Source organism: Antechinus flavipes, chromosome 6 (genome assembly GCF_016432865.1).
Source record: "Antechinus flavipes isolate AdamAnt ecotype Samford, QLD, Australia chromosome 6, AdamAnt_v2, whole genome shotgun sequence".
NCBI classification, from domain to species: Eukaryota; Metazoa; Chordata; class Mammalia; order Dasyuromorphia; family Dasyuridae; genus Antechinus; species Antechinus flavipes.
Window position 1 is genome coordinate 77,056,063 of NC_067403.1, and position 24,030 is coordinate 77,080,092.

The 24,030-nt window shown below is 34.0% G+C and overlaps 1 protein-coding gene across 1 annotated transcript in view; it reads right to left on the reverse strand.

Moving 5' to 3' along the window:
* LRBA (LPS responsive beige-like anchor protein) overlaps positions 1-24,030 on the reverse strand; it is a 745,582-nt gene that overhangs the window by 9,931 nt on the left and 711,621 nt on the right. Inside the window, exons 52-54 of the mRNA XM_051966352.1 lie at positions 21,884-22,051; positions 2,548-2,649; positions 905-1,101 (exon numbers count right to left, since the gene is read on the reverse strand). Of these exons, the coding sequence (XP_051822312.1) occupies positions 905-1,101; positions 2,548-2,649; positions 21,884-22,051 (467 nt within the window). The remainder of the gene's footprint in view (positions 1-904; positions 1,102-2,547; positions 2,650-21,883; positions 22,052-24,030) is intronic.

Genomic DNA, 24,030 nt, shown 5'->3' on the forward strand with positions numbered 1-24,030 from the left:
AGCGGCTCTGCTGACACATTGAAAACTCTCCAAATTGGCTACCATGTAGTTTTTTCACTGATTTCACCTGGCTCTCGCTTACTCTATGAGCCATCCTGGTCGTTTGTAAGGTTCTACCTCCTTTGCCCAGCCCATGCCCTGTAATTCCTTGCTCCTTTCAAGATTCAGCTTATTCATCATCTCCTTTCTTGAATCCCCCCCACACCTTGGGTTCTTGATATTCAACATTTTAGTCATTTTACAATATTTTTAACGTACATTTCTGTGTTTTTCCCAGATGAATTTAAGTCCTCTACAACTGAGGGCAGTTCCTGATGCACAAGTGCTTAATAAATGCTTTTAAATTTAAATTTTTAAATTAAATCTTTATTATCATTTTTTTGATAAAGCAAATTTCTAGAATCAAGTTATACCTGTTATTTCCCATAACATGGAAGCTTTAATCTTTCCTCTCTTTTGTTCACTTTTAAAAGCCCGTTTCACTAGATAAGTAATGACTTTTCACCACTTTTTACTAATTTGGAAAAATAATCAAGATACTTTACCTACAGAAATCTGGGGCTCAGAAACTCAGAACAATCCAAAATCATTTCACAACTTTGTAAGTAAATCTAGGTGTTGAAGCTCCATGTCTACTCTTAGGAAATGATCTTGGATACAAAGAATTCCCTGCAATTGATGTAGTTAACACAGCCAACACGCATACCACGGTGTCTAGGAGATTAGACCATAAGCACAACTACCTAACTTTTTTACTTTTGAATAATCCCAGAACTTTCAAGCTTCTCCCCTCCTTGCTTATTTGAAAAGCACTTATATAGAACACCTACAAGTACTTTTCAAAGCACTTTTCAAAGCACCATAGAACACCTGGGGGCTAGTAAAAAACACTTGGAGCACTCACCCTGATGTGGTCATCTGTTTCCATGGTGGCCTGAAGTTTTCCATTCACACTGAATATACAGAAGACACCATTTTCATAGTATATGACACAGTGACCCTCTCTTGAAGCCTGGATGAGTTTTGGTCTCAAGCAGTTTTCAGGGCCCTCCAGAGTTCTTAACAAGTCTCCATTCATAGAATGTATGAGACATGGTCCTTCTGAAGAAAGAAGGGAAATAAAAAGCATGAATGATCTCTCACAGCAGCCTGCCAACACAATGTTAATAATCTCTTTCCAAAAAAAAGGACAGGTAATAAGGGAAACTGCTTAGATTTATTTAAAATGTGATTAAAATCATTTAGAGTAGAAGTGAACAGAATGACAAAGGGATTCCTTATAAAATTAGAGTTTTGCTATTCTTGCAAACTCAAAACATTTTTTTGAAATAGGCCTTTTATGTGATCTTCAGCAAAATTAAGTTACATTTTTCTTTTGAATGCAGCCAAAATTTAAACCAAGACTCATTTGAATCTTGAGATTCGCATTTAAAGTTTCATAGTGCAGCTTTAGAAGACTATATGTTATATATATTAAAACAAAACAAAAAACTACTATCACTTTATAACTAAATTATTTTGTGAAACTCTTGTGTAGAAGTCCTTTTAGGAGTATCTTAGACTTCAGTGAAACACTCTATCCACTGTGCAACGTAGCTACCCTGATGCTATATAGACAATAGCAAAATAAACATTTTTTGCCCCAAGAGAGAAAAGTGGATATAGATGGTTGCTTGTTATTCTGATATTTTACTGAGTCAACTGTGATAAAAATAACAATTATTTTTGTCCCCTCACCAATTTTTTTTGGTAATAAAAAGCATGTATCATAAAAATCGATAGTGTCCCTATCTTTTGCCTTAAGTGCAATAAAGCCTATAAATTTTTAATTTCCTCAATCAGAAACAACTAATTTGTTAAGTCTGATATACAATCTAACTTCATTCCCATATAGACTGAGAACTTTTGCTTCCTTGGAATGAATTAAATGATTAGTGCTTAGAAATAAGGTGGGGAAATACCTGATAGCCATACTACTTCTACCCATCAATAAGGACAGCACTTCATAGTTATGAACTATGGGCTCATTTTACTCACAAATCCCTAAATGGTTAATAAATGATTCTGAAAACAACCCAGCTGGGCCAGACTATTTCATCTGAGGACATGGTTAATCTGATTACTTCAAAAGCTAGCCTTTTCAGCAACTCAGATGAAAAGAAAGAAAACTGACTTGTAATTCTTGTAATAGGTAACTTAACTCTCTAGTAGAAAAAGTAACAAAGTGAAAGTTGTGAAATTTATGTTTCTAAGTTTTTGTATTGACTTTAGATATAACACAACACCTTGGATCAAGAGAGTGATTGCACTGAGGTATTTAAATAAACGTAAGCTTATCTTTCTACTATTACCAAACTAGTCTTGGTAGATGGCTACTAGCACAGGCCTGAGCACAGCTATAGGTTATTTGCCACAGGCCATTCCCAGGAAATCCAGGGGGATATAATAGAAGTAAAAGTGTTGCTCCTTGTGTCTCCTCATGTGGACAAAATCAATAATTCCCACAAAGGAACAGATACTGAGCACACAACCATTGAACAAACTTACCTTTAGAACCACTTATTACTAAGCCAAGTTCAGCACAAACAGTAGCACAAGTGATCTCATAGTCATGGCCAGTCAGAATAACTCGGGGAGTGGTCATTTCACCTTAATGGGAAAAGAACAAATTGATTAAAATTCATTTTTGGATAAATTTAAATTTCAGAAAATTATTTTGAGTTTACAGCAGTAGAACTGTTTAAATTTTTTTAAAACTGACTTTTATTTATGAAGAAATGATTGTTTTTAAAAATCCATTATTCAGTTCCAGCTGTTTGCATTTGCTTCTTCACTGAATAGCTCAACAAAATTAAATTATGCTATTTCAAAGGCACACAACAAAATACCCAATTTCATGTTTCACCCTCACTCAAAAGCATGATTTTATGAACTAGATCTTACTTAATCTTAAATAATCTGTGCCACTGGACTTTTTCCTGGATTACCAACAAATAATTGTTGAAAGCTCAAATGTACTGGTCATAAGACTAATATGTACTAGCCATAATATATAGATGCTGAATAACACCCTCCAAGAACCAACATTTTAAAATAAAGTAATAAATATTATGGTTCAGATGAAAAACACTTTCTGAAAGGCATTAAAAACAAGCCTCTTGATAAGGCGACATGACTATAAGCCTCTGATTCTAAAATTCAGAGTTCTAAAATTCTGTCAGTTACTTATTTCTCAATATATTTCAGAGTAAGCCCTAGCCTTTCTATCTGATGCCCCAGGATACCTTGCATTACAATAAAAACAGAAATCTGCTGCTGCTGACTTTCAACCTCAACTAAACTGCTGGATGGTACTTCCTTCTAGGTTTGCTTCCTCTTTCCCCCTGCCTTTTTTTTTTTTTTTTTTTTTTTTTAAACTTTCCATTCTGCAGAGAGTACAATGCCATTAATGGGTTACTACAACAAAAGGAAAATAAGTTACCAACAAGACAAAGTCTTGCTATAAATTATTTTGAGCCATATGCTAGAAACACAGTGGGCTGGTAAAATGTAGAGAAGTAAAAGGTGTGAGGTAGCAGGAGAAAGGATATCAGAGAATTTTTGCACATCTTTTTACAGGACAAAAAATAAAAATACACATTTGCCCCAGTTAATTTTTATGTGTTATCTGTCACTGAGGTGGAATCCAAACTATAAGGGCTCACTGTGCAAATAAAACCAAAGGGCCATCAAAAAGATGGTTGGTAATTAAGTCATCTCATCTAGGCAATAGCCCAACAAAAGGATAGTCAATATATCCTAATAAAGTAGTGAAAGACTAAGTGGATCTCGAGAGTTCCCTCCAAAACTAGGGTTCCCATCATTCTATATACTATGTGCTCAGAAAATGACATGTTAAAAGAGAGTAGTCCTTTCTACCTTTATATTCCAGAGTAAAAGGGAAAAAAAAATGCTCCATACAAATGAGTCAATATACAACAGGATAAATTCTAAATTCTTGGGTTCCTTGATTTTAAATGCCATATTACACATCAAAGGTAAATTTAATAGTAATCAACAAGGGCAGAAAGAAGAATAAAAAAAATCAGAATAAAGGGTTTGAAGCTGCTTTGAGACTCTGAAGTTCCATCTCCATATACCTGGTTGAAAAAAGAAGAATCTATCACTTGGAGCAGGGGCATTCCAAATGAAGCATGTCAGGGGATCCAATATAGAGGCCTTCAGGAAAGGGCTGAACAATGACTTGTGGAAAAGATGGTTGGTCAAGTAGAGATGATACTGGATGGCCCTTAGGTTCCCTTCTAATTCTGAAAATATGATTCTGACACTGCAGAACTAATTTAGCTTATTTTTTTTCCTTCCAATTGTTCTACAAACCAGCATCAGAGAAATATCTTTTGTAAACCAATTTATCATCGCAAGTCTTAAATCTACTTAAATCCTATCAAACTATCATCTAGATGTGGTCTGCCTTCATTTCTGAGCATCACATTTTAGAAAAGACAATGAATGGTAAACTGAACGGCAGGGAGGACGAGTGGGTGGGGAACTAAAATGGCAAAAGGCCTGAAATTCATGCCAAATGAGGTTAAAGGACAAGGAATATTTGGATTGGAAAAGAGAAAAGCTCTGAAGGGTTAGGATGTAGAAGAGGGTTTAAGATTAGACTCCTGTTTGGCTTCAGAGGACAGAATCAGGAGCAATGGGTAGATATAGCCTTGAGGCAAATTTAAATTTGCTATGAAAAATTTGTCCAGAGATTTTTGGCCCCCTGGGAAGGAAATACCCTCTTCCTGAGAGATTTTAAGCCAAGCAGACAGTAGATGACTGCTTGTTGGCTACACTGTGGCAATGGGGGTATTGAAATAGATGGCCAGTGGAGTCCATGTTAACTGTAAAATTATGTGATTTTATGAACTGAGTTTTGAAAACTAAAATTTTATTTTTAAAAATTACAAGCATTTTGTTTCTTTCCTACCTCCCAATTCTATTCCCACTCTAGGAAGGGGGAAAATACTTGTAACAAAGTCAAACCAAAAAAAAAAAAAAAAAAAGAAAGAAAGAAAAGAAAATTTGTCCATCAGTTCTCTAGAATATTCTTTATCAGTTCTCTAGAATCATGACTTTTTATTATATGATCAGAGTTAAGTCGGAATTATTCCTTTACACAAAGCTGCTGTTATAGTATACACTGTTTTCTTGGTTCTACTCACTTCACTATGCATCAGTTCATACAAGTCTTCCTAGGTTTCTTTTTTCCTTCCCCCCTCCCCCCTTTGAAGCATCTCTTTGTCATTGTTATAATCTTGTGAACTTTTAAAAATGGGCTCTTCCTTTTTCACTTCTCTTCTCTCCTTTCCAAGTAACTTTTTTCTGCTTCCCCTATTCACTAAAATTCAATTCGACAAATATTCATGAAGGCCTACTATTTGCAGGACCCTTGTTAAAGCACTGGGAATACAAAGATAAAAATCATAGAAACAAAAAAAATTTAGAGCTAGAAAAGAACTTAAAAGTCCTTAAATTTAATTCCCTGAAATTTCCATATCTGATGAAACTGGCTCCAAGGTGCTGAGTGGTTTGCCTAAGCTAATTCCGAATCAGGACTAGTTTCAAACACATCCAAAGGCCTCACTCAGCTGAGGGAACTTCAGTCTTCTTTAGCCAACTTATTAGGACTATAAGAGTTACAATAATTTCATGGCAGAGAATTTAGATATTTTGTCTGTCTTCAGTGTAGCGCAACACTGACCTCAATTCTAAAGGTAGAGAGCTAATTTACACACCGTCTACAGTTATATCTAGAATGGCATCGCCACTAACAGGCTCCGTAGGTTTATACGCTAAAGTCTGGCTGCAATGCATTGGTGGGAGGTGGAAGAGGGGTGGTACAAGAGTAGTGCATGAACTAAAAAAGTGAAGTAGCCCTGCAAACATTAAGGAATGATTTTGGTACTTCTTGGGTAAGAGCCAAAACAAACTCACACTGTACCAAGTTCAATACTCTACTAACTATATGCTCTATATAACATGGCTCCAGTTTAATGTTTTCTACATTAAATAATACTCTGCAAACCATTTTATTTCTCTCCTAGCATTTGGTAACAAGAGCCAAGATAACATCCCAGGAGAAGAAAGAGAGAAGCAGCAAGGAGTTTACTGACTTTCATCTGATTCAAGTTTTCAGACTTCATAGAAAGCTTCAGCTGAGCTTCCTTGAACCATAAAACAGTAAAAAAAAAAAAGGAGTTAATCTACAAAATACAAGGAACTATTAGAAGAAAAGTTGGTGCAATTAGTTATACATACCAGATTCAAGTTCTCTTACTTCCCAAAGAGAGATGAGTATGCTTCCATTATTTTATTTGTAAAAATTACTTTATACTTTACTCCTTGCCTCATGAGTTTCCTCCTATTTATCCCATGTTTTTTTTTTTCCATTCCATGAAAAAAACAATGTTGTTTTTGAAATTACTGTCTAGTTTTATCAGTTAGTAGACTTTTATCAAGAGTAAAAATCATTGAATTCTAAGGGATATATTTTTGATGTGATTATCTCTTCTTGTTCTCATAAATCACTATGTTATGGGGGTAGTTGGATGAAAAAGGATTTTCGTGCCAGGTTTTCTTTGTAGAAAGCCAAATTTTTATGGGGAAAAGTTGATGGTGAATGTAAACATTCTAATTATGGGTTAAAGACAACACAGTACAGATGGATGAAAATGAATGAAAAGGAAATACTTGGCTTTATCACCTCACGTAAACATGTCAATGAATAAAATAAAAAGAATGATTTCTTTAAAATACCCATGTTAATGCAGTATCTGTAGTTTTCTATGACAGTACTTCTTGCTGTAGAACTCCAAGACATTATTTTTAGCTTCTGATGAAAAAAAAAAAAGTAGCCTTGTGATTTCATCAGTATGAAGAGTTTCTAATAATAAACCTCCTCTACCTGTGCAGATCAGCACGTCCTTTGCAATCAACAGTCTTGGGGAGATGCCCAGAGTTCTGAGAAGTTAAATGACTTGACCACTATCACAGCCAACATGTGGGAGAGGTGGGATTTGAACTTAGGTTTTTTTGGATACTGCGGCCACCTCTGCATGCACTACCCAGCTTCTCCCTCACGTTTCTTTATCTTTTAAAAAGAGATTGTTTTTGCTAAGTGTAATTTTGTGAACAAGAAAATTAGAAAGTAATACTATTTCTTGCAATAAAGCAAGATTGAAGAAATTCTCAAAGTTTATCATTTATAGTTAGATATATCTGGATAAAAACCATAAGCATTGTTTTAGTAAACTTGTGATCACTTGGTAAATATGCCGTGGTAAAACTTCAAGAGGTGATATGAGTAAAGGGAAAGATAGTTCTTCAGAACTGACCTTTACTGTTTATGCTGCTGTTCACCAAAATAACTCTAACCCTAAATTCCAATTCTTCACACCTAAGCCTTCTTTTCCAACACATTACTACATGATATCCTCTCTTTTGGGAGCAGGTGCAAAAAATGTTTTTCAGAGGAAATGGTTTAGTCTCTTTGCTTGGTATAAAGTAAAATTTTATTTCTTTTCTTTCAAATCTAGTATTCTTTACTCATATTTCCTGATCATCAAGCGCCAGGATAAAAATTATGTTAGTACAACTAGTTGTGATATAACAAGTGTTTCTAACATTAAAATTTCCGTTTCTTATATTGTATAGTTCAAGGACTCAAAACTGTGAAACCTCACCAGACACTCTTAGATCCAAACTGGAACTGAAATGAAATTGTGAAAGGGCAAAGGGGATAATCAGAAGGCTTAAAAAAAAAGCAGATTGTGCATATGGCCCTCAGAAATTTCGTCCCCACCCCCAACTTAACAATCCAAACTGTTAAGTATGACCCTGAAGTTCAGCACAACATAAATGATAACCCCCAGAAGGCAAAGAAGTCAAACCATGAGTTTGGGTGTTGAAGTTCCAAAGTCTAGTACCATTATAACACTGCATCGTAAAATTCCCAAAGTAACATTATAGCTGGAATCCACCTTCCTAACTCTGCTATTCTCAATTATTTCTATTCATCACTGACAGTTATATTTAGAAACTCATGTTGTTGAAATAAGATGATACCAGTCGTATTTTTTTCCTCTTCAAAGGAAATTAAAACAATCATTGTCTCCCCCGAGACAATGTTTTTAAATAAGTACAGAAAGGGGAGATGGGGGGAGCACAAATCATCTCAAAAACGTCAAGTTGATTCTTTTGATAAAAATTTTCCACTTTTATGGGGCACAAAACTTTACCTCTTTTTCTGAGCCAGTAAGGTCTACTTAAAAGCTGATTGTAAAGCATAATAGAACTCTTTTAAGAAAGCTTTTAAAGTGATACAACTGAAAAAAAAAAAGACATAGCTTTCAATTCAGCAAAGAGAAAATTTTATTTTGCTTCTAGTTTAAGGAAAGCACTTCTGCTCCCTCCTCCTTTTTATAAGGAAAAAAAAAAGGCCCGGGTGGGAGACAGACTTTTAGAGTGCTTTTGAAAAGCAGGAGAAAGGACTTCAAAGGAGAGGAGGCCTTTGTCCTTCCAGCAGGTTTACGAGCACTGATGCAAATCCCAACTAAAGGCTGAAAAGAATACTCAGCGCATCTTGATGGAGATCCTTAAAGGAAGATGAACAAGTCAAATGAGATTAAAGATAGTCCAAATCCTGCCCTTAATACCAGGACACAAGAGTTGTCCAGATGTGCTTTTCTCAGCCCAAGAGCCCCCAGCCTGCTGCAGCCTTGCCCACTGCCAGCACCCGTCGTTGCCACCCTCCCGGGCTGGGAAGCTCTGGTGACAGTCCTGATTTTCTAAGTGCTGATGGCACAGTGTCACTCTCATGAAAGGGCTTTGGGACACTTCAAAATTGTCTCTCCCAAAAGAAAAATGAGGAATCTCTCCAGGAATTCAAGATCTGTGTGTGTGTGTGTGTGTGTGTGTGTGTGTATCTGAATTCACTATACACATCAGAGGAGCACAAAACTTCTTCAAAGGTTTGAAAAATACTTCAGGGGGAATATTGCTTTTTATTGATCAAAAGAAACAGAAGCCATAATCAATATCATTTTAAAAAGAAAGCAAATGCTTTATTTTAAAACCACTATTTCCCAAAGAGAAATTCATTCTGAAAGCAATAAGCTCCACCTATTTCTACATACTATGCCCTACTTTGGAAATTTTCATTCACAGCTCCTCCTTAGTCTTCAGTCAACTTTCCTGTAACATTAATAGGAATTCTGAGGTGTTCTTCTGTATGTTATCAGGATGGATTTTAAAAATCCTAATCATTTTAGTAATTTTCAAATCATATTTCCATAGCTACAGAGGATTTATTATTATGCTTTCATATAAAATTATACTTTATAATTCTGAGCTTTAAATAAAATGCAATTCTTAATTGTCTTTACCAAAAGAATTCTTATAATAGTATTTTGTTAAGTGTTTAAGAAAAATCCAAGAATAACTAAAATTCAAATACTGAATTTTAAAATAAGTAAAACAATGTTTTTCTGTTTTAAAAAATTATCTGTCATATTGTTTGCCTTCTCAGTGGGGTATGGAATAGGTGGGAGAGAATTTGGAATTCAAAATTTAAAAAGAAAATGTCAAAAATATATAATAAATTGAAGTGTTAAAAAATTGATCAATTTATTTTCTGATCTCTTAAATTACAATATAACTGTAAGTAAAAAGAATCCAGATCCTTGACTAAACCCTATAATGAAACTGTCAGGTGCATATGAATAATAAACATATATTTACATATGTATATATTGTAATGCTATCTGGTACCCAATTTTTAAAAAATATACATATACCCATCCCAATGGTGTTTTATTTTATCTTAGTAACTTTGCATATTTCCAAAATCCACATAAAACAGTGAACATGAAACTTTCAAAAAAAAAATGAGAACTCACACATAGTAAAAAGGAGGATTTACTGGGAAATATTTTTCAAAACTTCCACACTGACTTCATAAAAGTTTAAATAAACTTTTATGTAAAGTAAAGTGTAAAAGGAAATTTAAATAGATGGCTATATCTTATTACAAAACAACAACAAGACCCCTCAAAAATTGAGAAGTGTTTCTCTTCTTATACCCGAGATTTCTTTCTTTTTTTTTTTTTGTCAATATGATCACATTTGCTCTAATTTTTAAAAGTTGACAGAATGGGCAAGCTTTGAAAATGCTTACATCATTGCCTCCTTTAAGTATAGCAAGCTTCTCATTATCAGTTGAGACACTTGCCAAGTTCCTCTTGTAAACAAAAACAATGCTGGATTACAAATGCAAAGGAAGTAACAATGCTTTATCTTTCAGCTTATGAAATGGGCCTCTCTACCAGGAGATTTGCTTTCTTTCCCATTTTGTAGCAATGGCATCAAGCTCCAAGAGGCCATAAGAAAATGTGAGAGTACAGATTTTAAATGGGAAAGTTTACACTTGTACGCATTCACATTTTCAATAAGATTCCTCACAGAAGTATGTCATATTCAAAGTATGGGGAAAATCTCATTATAAAGAATACAAAAAAAGGGTTGTGCATATTAAAAAAAATTTTTTTAGAATGTCTACTCAAGTAACACCAAGTTACAAAATATTAAAGCATTATAGGTTTCTCCAGTACTCACAATGGACAACACTAAATCTATGACCCTATCATCTTATGATCTTGTCAAGTCCTTTGCTGAATTCACTGAACAGAATCTGCTCTTCAGCTCCATCCCTTTCTTATTCATTCATTTGGCAAATGCTGCATTTATTACAGTGTAGAACGCTGCATTAGGTGAAGTAAAAAATGAAGTTTAGGCAAGAAAAAGTATCTGTCTTCATGGAACTACAGAATAAGATACACAATGTGATTAGTGCATTTAAGATTGGGGGGAAATGATCATTTTTAAGTTTTAATTTTTCTTAACTACTGGATAAGGCAAGGTTTTATGGAGATCACACAGGATTTGGATTTTAAGCGATGGATGGAACTCTGACAAACATAGGGAGGACTATGTTCTAAGAGCAGGAACCCCGTGAACAAAGACCCCAAAAGAAGGGAATTAGATAGCTCCTTTGTGTTGTGGGATTTGTCTGCTTTTCCTTGGGGGATGGGAGAGATGAAAGAGAGATAACAGTCCAATTTATTTGGACTATAATAATAAATAATAAGAAATAGTTCAAGAGAGGATGGCTACAGATGACTTACAGTTTGATTACCAGGCAGAGGGATTTGAACTGCAGCAAGTCAATGAAGATTTTTGAGCTGAGGTAAAATGCCATGTTTTTATTTAAGGAATACTGTTCCACAGTGGTATGACAGATAGACTAAAGTAGAGATGTAGATCTGGAAAGATGTACAAGGAAGCTATTACAGTGGCTCAGGAAGGTGATAACGAGTTGATTGTACATATTGCTTGTACCACATGGTCCTAGTGGAAATAGAAGAAGGCATGAGAAGTTGAGAAAATACATTTCTTTCCCTTCTTTGCACAAATAGGTGACTGTGGATGTGAAATTCTATACCTACTTTGGTTGATATAGTTGATTAGCTTTCCTGAACATTTCTTTCCATATTTAAAAAAAAATTCATTATTCCTAGGACAGGGGAGGGAGGAGAAAGAGGTTAGTGTTTGGGATAGCTAGGTAGTGCTATGGATAGAGCAACAGACTGGAGCCAGAGAGATTCATCTTCCTGAGTTCAAATCCAGCCTCAGATAGTTACTATATATATGACCTTGGTGAAGTTAATCTGTTTGCCTTAATTTTCTCATCTGTAAAATGAGCTGGAGAAGGAAATGGCAAACCACTCTAGGGTCTTTGTGAAGAAACCCCAAATGAGGCTGAGAAGAGTCAGACATGATTGAAACAATTTTACAACAAAGCAACTGAAAATGAATGCTCCAAACTCTTACTCATTCTTACCTTTCCATTACTGTTGGGCACCATCATTGTTCCACTCATCCACATACTCCACCTAGGTACTATCCTAAAAGAATATTCATTCTCATTCTCATTTTCATTTTCTCTCTCTCTGTGTGTCTGTCTGTCTGTCTGTCTCTCTTTCTCTCTCCTTCCCTCCCTCTGTTCCTCAATCTCATTTTTTCTCCCTCCCCTTTTCTCTCCATTCTCCCCCCTCTCTCCTTTTTCTTTTCCTCTCTCTCTTCCTCCATTCCCCCTCTCCTTTCTCTCTCTTTCTTCCCCCTTCCCTTCCTTCCTCTCTCTCATTTTCATTCTTTCCTCCTCCCTCTCCTTCCCTCCCCACAATTCTATATGTTGCCAAGGTCTGTTAATACTACTTTTATAACATCTCTTGGATATAGCCCCTTCTCTCCTCTGACACTGTAATCATACTAAGATGAGCCCTCATCACCCCGTGCTTGTATTACTACACCCATTTGCTAGTTGATCTCAATGCCACAACCCTACTCCCTTCCAGTTCAGTTCTCACTCGGGTGATCCTGTCAAAGTGATCTCCTAGAACGCACATTATCCTCCTTGCCCTTAACCATCCACCATGACTCATTAAACTCCAGTTCCCTGTTACCTCTAGGATCAAATATAAAACCCCCCGTTTGACTTTTATAAAAGCTTTTCAAGATCCATCTCCTCCCCACATTTCCACATTATTCTATCTTACTCCTCTCTACATTTATTACAATCTAGTGACACAGGCCTCCTTGCTGTTCCTTGAGCAAGACTCAAACTCTCAACTCCAGGTATTGCTCCCACATGGAACACTCTCTCATCATCTCTGTTCCCTAGCTTCCTTCAACCATGGTTAAACCTCACCTCCTGCAAAATGTCTTTACTGATCCTCCTTAATGCAAGTGCTTCCCCTCTGCTGATTTTTCCACTTTATCTTCCATACAGTTTATTTCTACATAGTTGTTTACATGTTGTCTCCCCTATTAAGACTGGGAAGATCCCTAACCTCAGAAACTATCTTTTATCCTTCTTTCCATCCCCAGAGCTTAGTAGTATTTAACACACAGTAGATGCTTAAAATAATCAATAACTGATCCATCTCCTAAAAGAGAAGTGATGGATGGATTCAATGTTCCAAAGGAGATATTGCTTCCTGGACATGGTCAGTATGGGAATTTGCTTTGCTTGATTATGAATATATGTTACAAGGATTTTTTTCCAAGTGTGAGGGAAACAGGAGGAAAAAAAAAAAAAAGCTTGATTTTTAAAATGAGGGGAAAATGAAATGTGGGTGATTTATCAAAGAATATCAATAAAAAATGTTAAAAGAAAAACAGAAAAGGGGATAGCTTGGGACATGGATATATATTGTCAAGGAAGGGAAAGAGGGAAGAATTAGACATAATTCTAAGTTTTTGAAAATGGAAGACTAGGTCAGCAGCAGAGCCACAGACCAAACTCCCCAAGCCCTAAAGTCAGAAGTTCCAAGAAATCTCCCATACCACTAAGAAAGAGATAAAAGAACTCGGATAAGGAGTAACAGTTAAGCTAAATTAAAATATTCCCACCTTTCTCTTATTGTCTTCAAATCATTTTTCTTCATTAATTTGTGATTTCTATGATTCTTAACAAACTTTCAACTTCATCATCTACCTTATTCTCCAAGTATAATATATAAAGTATTTCTAGCAACGCAATTAAATCCTTTCATTACAAAAAGATCTGAGTGTCTAGTGGAATTTATTATAGTGGAATTATGACAATGTAACATTATTATGTAAGATTGAATCCTTAAAGAAAATAACTCCTTGTTTGGGCTACTCAAAATGTCTTTTCAACAACTCATCTACTAAACCACAAATAGTCCTTTGAAATATCTTCTTTTCACAATTTTTTGTATATTTCTTCCACGGAGCATGTGGAATTCACAATTATATATTTAGATCACAGAACTGCAGAGCAGAAATGGAATTTTGAGAACATGTAGTGCAACTTTTACTTTGTAATGATGAGGAAACTGAGGCTCAAAGAAAGAATCTTAATCTGTTTCAACAAACTATGCAGATTTTTGGCAAGTGTAAAGGAGATTATGGGGAATAAGCATTTATATAGCACCTATTATGTACCAGACATTATTCATATCTGAGCCTCACAACAATTCTGTGAAGTGCTACAATTACCTTCATTTTATAGTGGGTGGAAATTCAGGTAAACAGTTTATGTGACTTGCTCAGACTAGTAAGTGTCTGAATCCAAACTTGAACTTGCATCTTCCTGACTCCAAGACCAGTGAGCTATCCATTCACTGTGCCTCTAACTGATAAAAAACAACCCATAGAGTTTGAAAAAAGCTCTATAGAATGACAGGCCACAGGAAGTAAAAATTAGGATGCTCTAAATGTTGCATGTTCTAAAGCTCACAGCAACAGCGATTTAGAGCTTGGAAAAGGGTCTAGGTCACCTAATCTAACCTCTCAGTGGGCATGACTGGCTCAGAATCATACAACCAGGAAGGAGGAGTCTGGAGTGCACACCAGAGTCCATGCTGACTCTAGCAATAGTGAACAATGCTGTTTAGGTTTGTCTAAAATGCCTCTAAGCTAGAGCTGGCTCTCTGAAGAGAAATAAATGATGACACATCTTTAAGTTTATCTGCATTACTAACGATTGAGAAATCGCTTTTTCAAGGATAGATGACCAAGAAAACAATAAATTAACCACTGATTTGTAGCATATAGTGATTTCCAAAGAGGGCGCTGTCTTGGAGCTGACTCCTGCATATCCACTAAACCCGAACTGTTCTGATTCTGAAGAAGCGTATTTCAGCATATGGGGAAAATACATTGTTAGAATTGTGAACAAAAAAAAGCAAAGACTTAAATGTACTTACCATTATCTAAATATAACACTCCTTTTCTTCCTACTTCAAAATAACTAATAATAAGAATAATTCCTAATATAATAGTAATAATAACAATACAATAGCAAAAATAATAGCAATAACAACTCAATAACCAAGCTGACATATGAAAAGACAAACTAGGGGGGCAATTTGTATACAGACAGCCAATTTTAGAGTAAGGAAGATCTGGATTCAAATCTTATCTTTGACACTTAGAATTAAGGATAAGTGACAAAAAAAAAAAAAACCCAGTACTGCAGCCAAATCTTCTTGATTAAAAATTCTCAGACAAGAATTATTGATCTGGTTTTTGATGGAGGTAGTTTCCTAAAAATGAACTCTTACTTCCCCCACAAAAAAGGTTTTATTACTGAATTCTTTTAAAACTCCTAGTTTCTCTGAAGCCCTTGGTAATTATTCCTTTTGCTTTTGTGTATAAAGTCATCAGGACGTAGGAGGACTTGCAAGAAGGTAAAGGCAGTGGTAGTTTCAGTAATAATGGCAGCAGCTATAGCAGGGAGAAGTTACTATTCAAGTTAACAGAAGATTCCTATAAAAAGCTTTAAGAATAAAAAAAAAAAAGAATTTAAAAAACCCAGAAGATAATCTGAGATAAATAATGCTTGCAAGCAAGCATTATAAAAATCAAAACAATTCTACATTTGACCTCTGTGTTAACAATTTTGTAGGAAAGTTGGTTTAAAAAAAATGCATATTCTATTGATAGTAGTCTAGAAAATGAAGATATTAACTTGTCATTGTTTGCATTTTTTTTTTTTGGGAGATAGTCCCATTTATTATCCAGATTTTATAATGAATAAATTCTCTTCCTTCAATTTCTTTTCTTCCTTTTCTATACCCTTATGAAAAAGAAAAATAAACATTTTAAATTTGGAGATAAATTCAGTTTCACAATTAAATGATAGTCAGCTCACTTTTCTACTTGAAAGTCTCAAAAACATTGTTCAATGACCATAGAAAATTTTTGCTATTTATTTTTTGAGTTAAATGCAGAGAAATTTTAAAATTAAATTTCCAATGTGAGTATAAAGAATAGATCATACAACTTTTTCTGCAGTTTTAATGTTTGCTTATGAAGATATTCAGACAAAGTGTCAAATTTAGAACATAAATCACCAGTTCTCTGTTCTTGTAGTTATAGAGCTACAACTTAAGGGCTGAATGGTATAGTCATTTTTTTTTCCTGCAACTAAACAAGGTAAATAAATATGATATATTGGTACATCATCCCACCACTCTGCATATGGTGTACATTAAGGGTGTATTCATTTGCCATATGAATATAATTCCTTTTACCACATCTACTCTTAGTTCCAAGCAGTAAATACAGAGTTGTTTTGCCTGGAACTTGAGGGCCTGCATTACATCATCGAGCACTAACCATCTTAGACCTTCTGGAGAATTTCATGCATACAGTTTTTGTGACACCTGAACTTGAATACTGCCAACACACCAACTTGTGGAATTCTTCAAGGGAAGAAAGCAGCATATCTGGCCATGAGACAGACATACTAATGCTACAAGGGAAACTACAGCCATCACTGTAATGCACACTTGGCTCCTTTAAAGACCCAAACCTCACTGTGGATAAGAATATCTTGGGATATTCTCTGGCACCAAAAACCTCATGCTTCATATCCTTTTGTTAAAATCATAAAACCTCTACCACAATTAGTGCAAATTGGAATAAAGCCCCTTGGACAAGGTTATCGTCTCTAATTCTTTTCCTAAAGTGAAGTTCAACCAACTGACAGTCTCATAACTGTTTATTTTTTAGCACATTTTTTGAAAAATAGTCAGGTGTAATGCTTTCTGTCAAGTAGGAAATTTTTTTCCCCATGTTTCTAAACAAAATACAACCTTAGCTGTTCTGCAAAGCAGAAAAATAATCATTTTTATAATCACTTTTTAAACATAATAATGTTAAATACAAGTGTAACAACACAAAGAGGTACCATTTCGATCCTATTCCACACAAATTTACCTTATATGGCAACTTAAAAAAAAAAATTAAAGGTACACCTGTATTATTTAGCAGATTTCTCCAGATATTAGTACTATTAATTTCCCAGTGATGACCAGCAGATGGTGCTCTAAGACACTGACTTCTATACAGTAATAATTGTTAGTTTCTATCCAGCCATTTTTTGGCAAGACAAAGAATAAGGATTTATCAGTAGCTTCAGTGAAAGATATTATGTTTTACCATAAAAAGGACATAATTCCTGTATATGTGCACAAAAATATACATATGCATAAGCACATACACAGAAGCACCTAGTAAATAATTCACACCTGGACATATTATAACACCACTTTTCTCATAGAGTTGATGTGCGATACATGTGCATATCGGCAGTATTTATGTTCATATGGTAAGATCATTCTAAATTCATTAAAAAAAAATTTAGAATGCCTCAAAGTTAGAATTCATTTTTAATTATAGGAGGAATGTCTCATTAGGGGGATACTGGTAAAATTAATAACAGTAGGACTTACGGTAATGACTTAAGTGATTGATGAGAGTACAACAAAATGAAGTTTTAGACAGAGAAAAAACAGGGCAGCTATATCATACAGTACTTTAAAAAACAGCTCTGTGGTCTGTTCTTTCTAGCCTTATGGTTAATAAAACCTTCTTTCTAATTAATGGTGCTGAAATATTTTTTAAAGAACAGAATCATGTTGTGATGAAAACGCGCACACACACACATACACACACACACACACACACACACACACACACACAACTAAAATAGTTGCTCTTTTTCCTCCTAAGCAGACGCCATTCTCATAAAACAGAAAGCTGACATAGATTAGCATGTCTGATTGCAAAGAAAAAAAATGCCACCTTTCAATCAAATCAAAACCAGAATGTGCAAATGGAAAACTACCTCATTGAGATACTACAAACACAAATCTAAGTCACAACTTAACAGTCTGTAGATGCTTGTCTCTAAGGCTAATTACCTAGGGATTAAAATGCACACATACCCATTCACTGCCTTAAAGTAATTAATGGGCTTTAACTCTTTAAACCAAACTGTAAGTTGGTTGTATTTTTATACAAGAAATAGTTGTAAATAATAGCAATTATTTTATACTTTTCAATATGTAAGATACATAATGACATTTCAATGCTTAAAATGTTGCGAATTTTAATACAATAACGTTGATGATTATTTATTTCAGCAATAAGTAGATATGAAATCAAGACTTCAATAACACAGGGAGAAGGAGCTCCTCAAGAAGAGCAAGCCTTTCTTCTCTGGTAGGACTCTCCCTCATGGAAAAAATAATTAGGAACTAACAACAAATGTGAGATGTTTCATTTATATATCAATGCTATTTCTAATTAATTTGTAACAAGTACACTTTACAAATTAAGTTTATAGCTTATTGTTCTAGATATTTAGAAAAGTATTTTTCACAAAAAGTTAATAGTGTATGATTATCATTCAAAGACAAAAAATTCTAGTAGATCTGAAAATGTGGTATTTGCAATATAACAGGCCAATTTCATTAAACACAGCTTTTTTTTTTTTGTCTAGAGTTGTTATATAGAAAATATGAATTAATTTGACTTTGCCCAGATGATATACATATTAAAATTGGGTAGCATGTTATTTTTCATTCTCTCTCTCTTTTTGTTCAAACAGTAATAAAGCTATCGACTTTACAAACTGCACTAGTATTAGATCCGGAGACAGTGAAGTGATAGAAAGGAAAAAAAGAGAGAGAGGCATATGGCCTGAGTAAGTAAAATTAAATTTCAAAAGCAGACTTATTCTCTTGACTTTCAAATTGGAAAAACTACTCCATAACTAAATGAGACCTATAAAAAACTGAAAAACAACAGGCCTAGAGATTTCTTTCATGTGCTTTTTTTTTTTTTTTAAACCACATAGGAAGGGAGGAAATTTCTAACTCAATAGTCTTAAGTAAAACAAATTATTATATGCATCTCTGGGCTTTGTATGTATTACTATACATGCAATAAAAAATGCATACTTTGTTCAGATTATACACACTTAGATATCAGAGGAAGAAACAGACTGAATGTGCAAAAATTTAAAAAATATTCATCTGGTAAAAATGTTCATCTGAAAATTAACCTGACTTCAGAAATTGTCAATGGTGTCATCCACACAATAACAGGTACTAATTTTATACACATATTTCTGAGTAGTTCACAGTCCAAACACATTTTTTCTCTCTCTCAAGAATTAGAGACAAGGGTAGAAAAAAAATAAACTAATAGTTGTTCTATTAAATTTTCTTTTTGATACCTCAGAGAAAATAATGGCTCTAAATTAAATTGCAGTATCTTTTTTTTTTTTTTTTTTTAAAGGTCAGAAATGGAGTGTAATGATGTGGACAAAGTGGTGGATTTGGAGTCAGGAACCTGGGTTTGAACCTCAGTCCATTCAAGTGCCACCACTGTAATTTGGAACAAATTCCTTAACTTGTGGGACTTTCCCTTTCCTCATCAGTAAAATAAGCAGGCTGATCTAGTGGGCCTATATAGTCCCTTTAAGCTCTAAATCTATAATCCTATGAAAGAGACATAATTTGCTTTGAGAAAATTAATTTAGCAAAAACACATTGCTGTCTGTCCAGCATTTAAACCTCTTGCACTACTTTCACATAAACATAAGGAAGAGTACCAGTCTCTAGACTAACTGAGCCTGCCGTCAAAAGTCTTTTATAAGGAAGTCATTGGATTGTCCAGAAAGCTGGTGTTTATCTAAGTTGTCTATCTATTTAAAGGGCTTTATTACAGCATTGTTATTATCATTGCTACTCCTATTTTATAGATTAGGCGAATGGATCTTTCAGTGTAAGAAAGGTTCTTAATAATAATAATAATAATAAACGATATTTTATATATATATAGCACTTTGAGGTCTGTAAAGTACATACATGATCTCATTTAATATTCATGATATCCTAGTATGGTATACAACAGATTATTGGTCTCATGAACAAAACTAAGATTGATAAAGTGTCTCAGGGGAAGAGAAACCCAGATCTTCCAGCTTCATCAACCCTCTATTCACCCAAGTTTAACTCCCAATCTATGGCTCTAGCTCTTCAGTGTCGTTCTTTATAAGGTATTAATGACAAGCTCTCCCTCCCCGCCTTTAAAAAAATTTATTGCAGCCTCCTGTAAAAAATATTTGGAAATTCTTACTCATTATGTGAATTAACCTTTCTTAAAGACATCAACAATTAGTGGATGTGAAACCCAATAATCCTAGAGATACAAAAGCATAACTTGTATCATTATGGATTTTAAAAATTTCATTCTAGAATGATCAAATCTCACATGGAATGATGGTCAACTAAAGTAAGTTAAGGTATGGACCCCGAATCATCATCTATCATCAGCTCCCATTTCCCCAACCTCCTTTTTAATAAAATTCTTGGCAATAAATAGTTTAAGAAAGATAAGACTGGTTAGACTTAAAGGTGTTTCTAAATATCTGTAAATAAATAACACAAAGTGACTGATTTAGCAATTACAATCATCTAAGGAATTATTTTCTGATGAAGATAGGAAAAATAAGTTAGATTTGAAGGTTAATAATGAAAACTAAATGTATTTTTATTAAAAATAATACTCAGAGGAAAAACCCCATCAACATATGGTTAATGTGTTCCAACCACATGTAAAATGGAGGTGCAACAGAACTCTCAAATTTGATCTCAAAACACATTGTGGCACTGCACATCAGCCCTACACACTTTAAAATTCTTGATTCCCCTAACATTTGGAGGGAATCCTTCTAGTTTGGTTTAAAATGCAGACACTTGCAATTCATCACAGAAAATATTTTGCTTGGGCACCACATCATACAGTCTCTGTTTATCACTATTCAAAGTATTTATGCAAACAGGATTGGATCTAAAAAATGTGTTGTTCCAGATTATTCCAGATTATCCCAGATAAAATATTTAATCTCCATAAAAGTATATGTAGAAATTTAAGCACAATCTATTAAAAGTCAACTATACATGATAGACTTTAAAGTTGTGGTTTGTTTTTTAACTGAGAGGCAAAGGTGAGATAAATAGGTACTACTGAACTACTTGGATAAAAACTACTTGTGCTTACCCTAACAAAATAAATTGCAAGTTGCTTTAAATTAGGAAACTGTAAATATTTAAGAGCAGTTAAAATGCTCTACTTTGTGAAATAAAAATCTAATGCTATTCCTGCAGTAACTCTTCAATGTTGTCATAATCATTTTAATTAAATTCTCATTTTTCAGGTGGTCCCTTTAATTGTTTTTTTCCTACTACTTAATGTGTTTTTTTAAAAGCCATTTCTTTTCCCCAGCTGTGTGTGATTGGTTTTAATGGTAGCTACTTCCTTTTTTGCCTTCTGTGAATTACACTTTTAAACGGTTGCACGTTTTGTGTTTTACTGCTTCAGTGTAGTTTCATAAAGAATTTTAAGGCTGTTGCTAAACATTTTCATTTCCCATCTGTAAAACTAAAAGTCAGTGAGAAATATTCCAGATTGGCCTTTTACAACCAGTTCTATTTTTTAATATATAAATGAAAGGACATTATTACACAAATTGTGCAAAAATCTGGCTTAATTATTTCTCCAAAATTACAATTTTTATTTGCTCTTTAAAAATAAATAGTTGGCAGACAAAATAATTTGTGGCATCTCTCGATTTGGAGTAATGGTCAATTGATGACACATTTATATTTTCCTTGGTGGAATGCTATTTTCAGTTAGGACTAAACTTTTTAGACTTTGAGGGAAGCATGGAACCCAAAAATATGATTTTCAGCTTGTGTTTCAGTCATCAGGGGTCATATAACCATAATAAGACCACCTAGATCTTCTTTAATTTAAGCTTGAGAAATTAAAATTGTTAATTTAATTACTTCATCAAAAAAAAAAAAAAAGAAAGAAAAAAAAGGTATCTAAAGAAGAAATTTTATTACCAGTCAAGTGTAAAAAGTTTTCTGGTAAAATAAATTGTACTTACTGCCTGGGTTATCGCCAATTCCATTGTTTTTCCCATTCCAATACCAGAGAAGGAGTGTTGCATCTCGAGACCCAGAGAGAATGTAACAATTTCCTCCAATGTATGACTCAGATCGGGCAAGGCAAGTGACAACATCCCAGTGTCCAAATACCACCTGGATCAATTTTCCTGAAATATAAGAGATTGATTTTTGGCTACAAATGGCTGCTTATTAAGTTTTATTTCTATATATCCATTAAAGAAGGTAAGAAAGACTTCTGTTTAGAATCAGAATTCATTGCATTATTCTCTGTATCTTAGAAAATCACAAAATTGCCTATCTTAAGAAATATTCTATAATTCTGAATTTTTCAATTATTTAGTCTGATCTCTCCCGTTAATTGTGATTAATAAAGGTTTACTGCATTCTGCTAGTACTTTCTCAGATAACATATATATATATATATATATATATATATATATATATATATATATATATATATATATTTAAATGCAACAGGTCATATGGGAATACTTCTAATATTTACATACTGAAATTATATAAATTTGGAGAAAGGAGGAATTTATCCTAGATTTCTAGACTAGTTGGTCATTTCTGTTGTTGTTCCTTTGATTACTTATACGGGCTGAAATTCATTCCATAGAGGTAGTGATGAAAAACAAACTTACAGTTGTTTATTCAAAGGTAAATTTTCATAGGGAGAGCAAGGAAGATTGAGGTAGAAAGAAGGAAAACCTCAATAAGGCTACAGAACACACGGAGATTATGTGTATATATGTACACCCATGTATAAAATATATACATATGTGCAGAGTACATTAAAGTTGTTTATTCAAAGGTAAATTTTCAGAGGGAGAGCAAGGAAGAGTGAGATAGAAAGAAGGAAAATCTCAATAAGGCTACAGAACACACAGAGATTATGTGTATATGTACACCCATGTATAAAATATATACATATGTGCAGAGTACATTAAATATGTGTATGAAAATGTATATAAAGAAACAAAAAAGTATGTGTATATGTACATATGCTTATGTACACATACATATAATAAAAATACAAGTTTGGTCTTCATTTATCCAGATATACTGGCACATGAATTGTGGAAATTCTGTAGAAATTAAATCACTAGAACAATCCTTCCATTCCATGAACACATCTCACTAGTTAGCATTTTACTATTAGACTGCCTCACTTCTAAATTTCATAAAATAAATGACTGTTTTATATAATGTTTTAATGCATTAATATCCCCATGGATTTCTATCTGAATAAAATTTTCAGCAGAGTCCCAGAAATGATGTTCAAGGACACGAGGAGAAAGCCTTTATGCTTACAAAACACCACTAATGTACATGCAAAGCTGATAAAAACTGTAGCTTATTACAAGTGAAATCCATGCTCTGTGAAAAGCAAGGACTTGAACCTACCGCATATATAACAAGCTGCCAATAAGTATCGATTAAAAAATGTGATTACTTTTAACATAATTTGATGTTTTAAATTTTATTTAAATACATGAGATTACTAAAAGAAAAGATATAATTTTAGGAATCAAGTACAGAAGTGAGGAAAACATAGAGGGAAAAGTAGGAAAACGACTAAATACTTTGTTTAGTTGCCTAATATTCAAGGAAAATGATTAATTCATGATTGACATTTTGCACTCAAGTTTTTAACCTGTATTTACTTTAATCTCAAATTACTATATTAATTCATTATTAATATGAATGTGTATATTAATATGAATATGTGTACTCTGTTGTAGCATATTTGTATTATTACAAATAGAAGCGAACCAATTTTGCCCTTGGAAACACAAATACCTGGGTTCAAATCTCACTTCAGATACTTAGTAGCACCGTAACGCTGAGCGAATCACTTACCTGCTCTATACCTCATGTTCCTCCTTATAAATTGAAAGGACTAAGCTCAAGAGACTTTAAGTCCACGCTTGCTACTCTGTAGCAGCACAGAGACACTGGCCTTTCCTTGCATTATATAAGCATGTGGAGCACAGAGCTGATCGAAAGGAGGTAGTTAGAGAGGGAAAACTTCTTGGAAGAGGAGAAATTTCACAACTAATCAAATGCTTATTGTTTTATATCAAAGTACCAGGGAAGAAGTGACTCCTAGCAATGTACT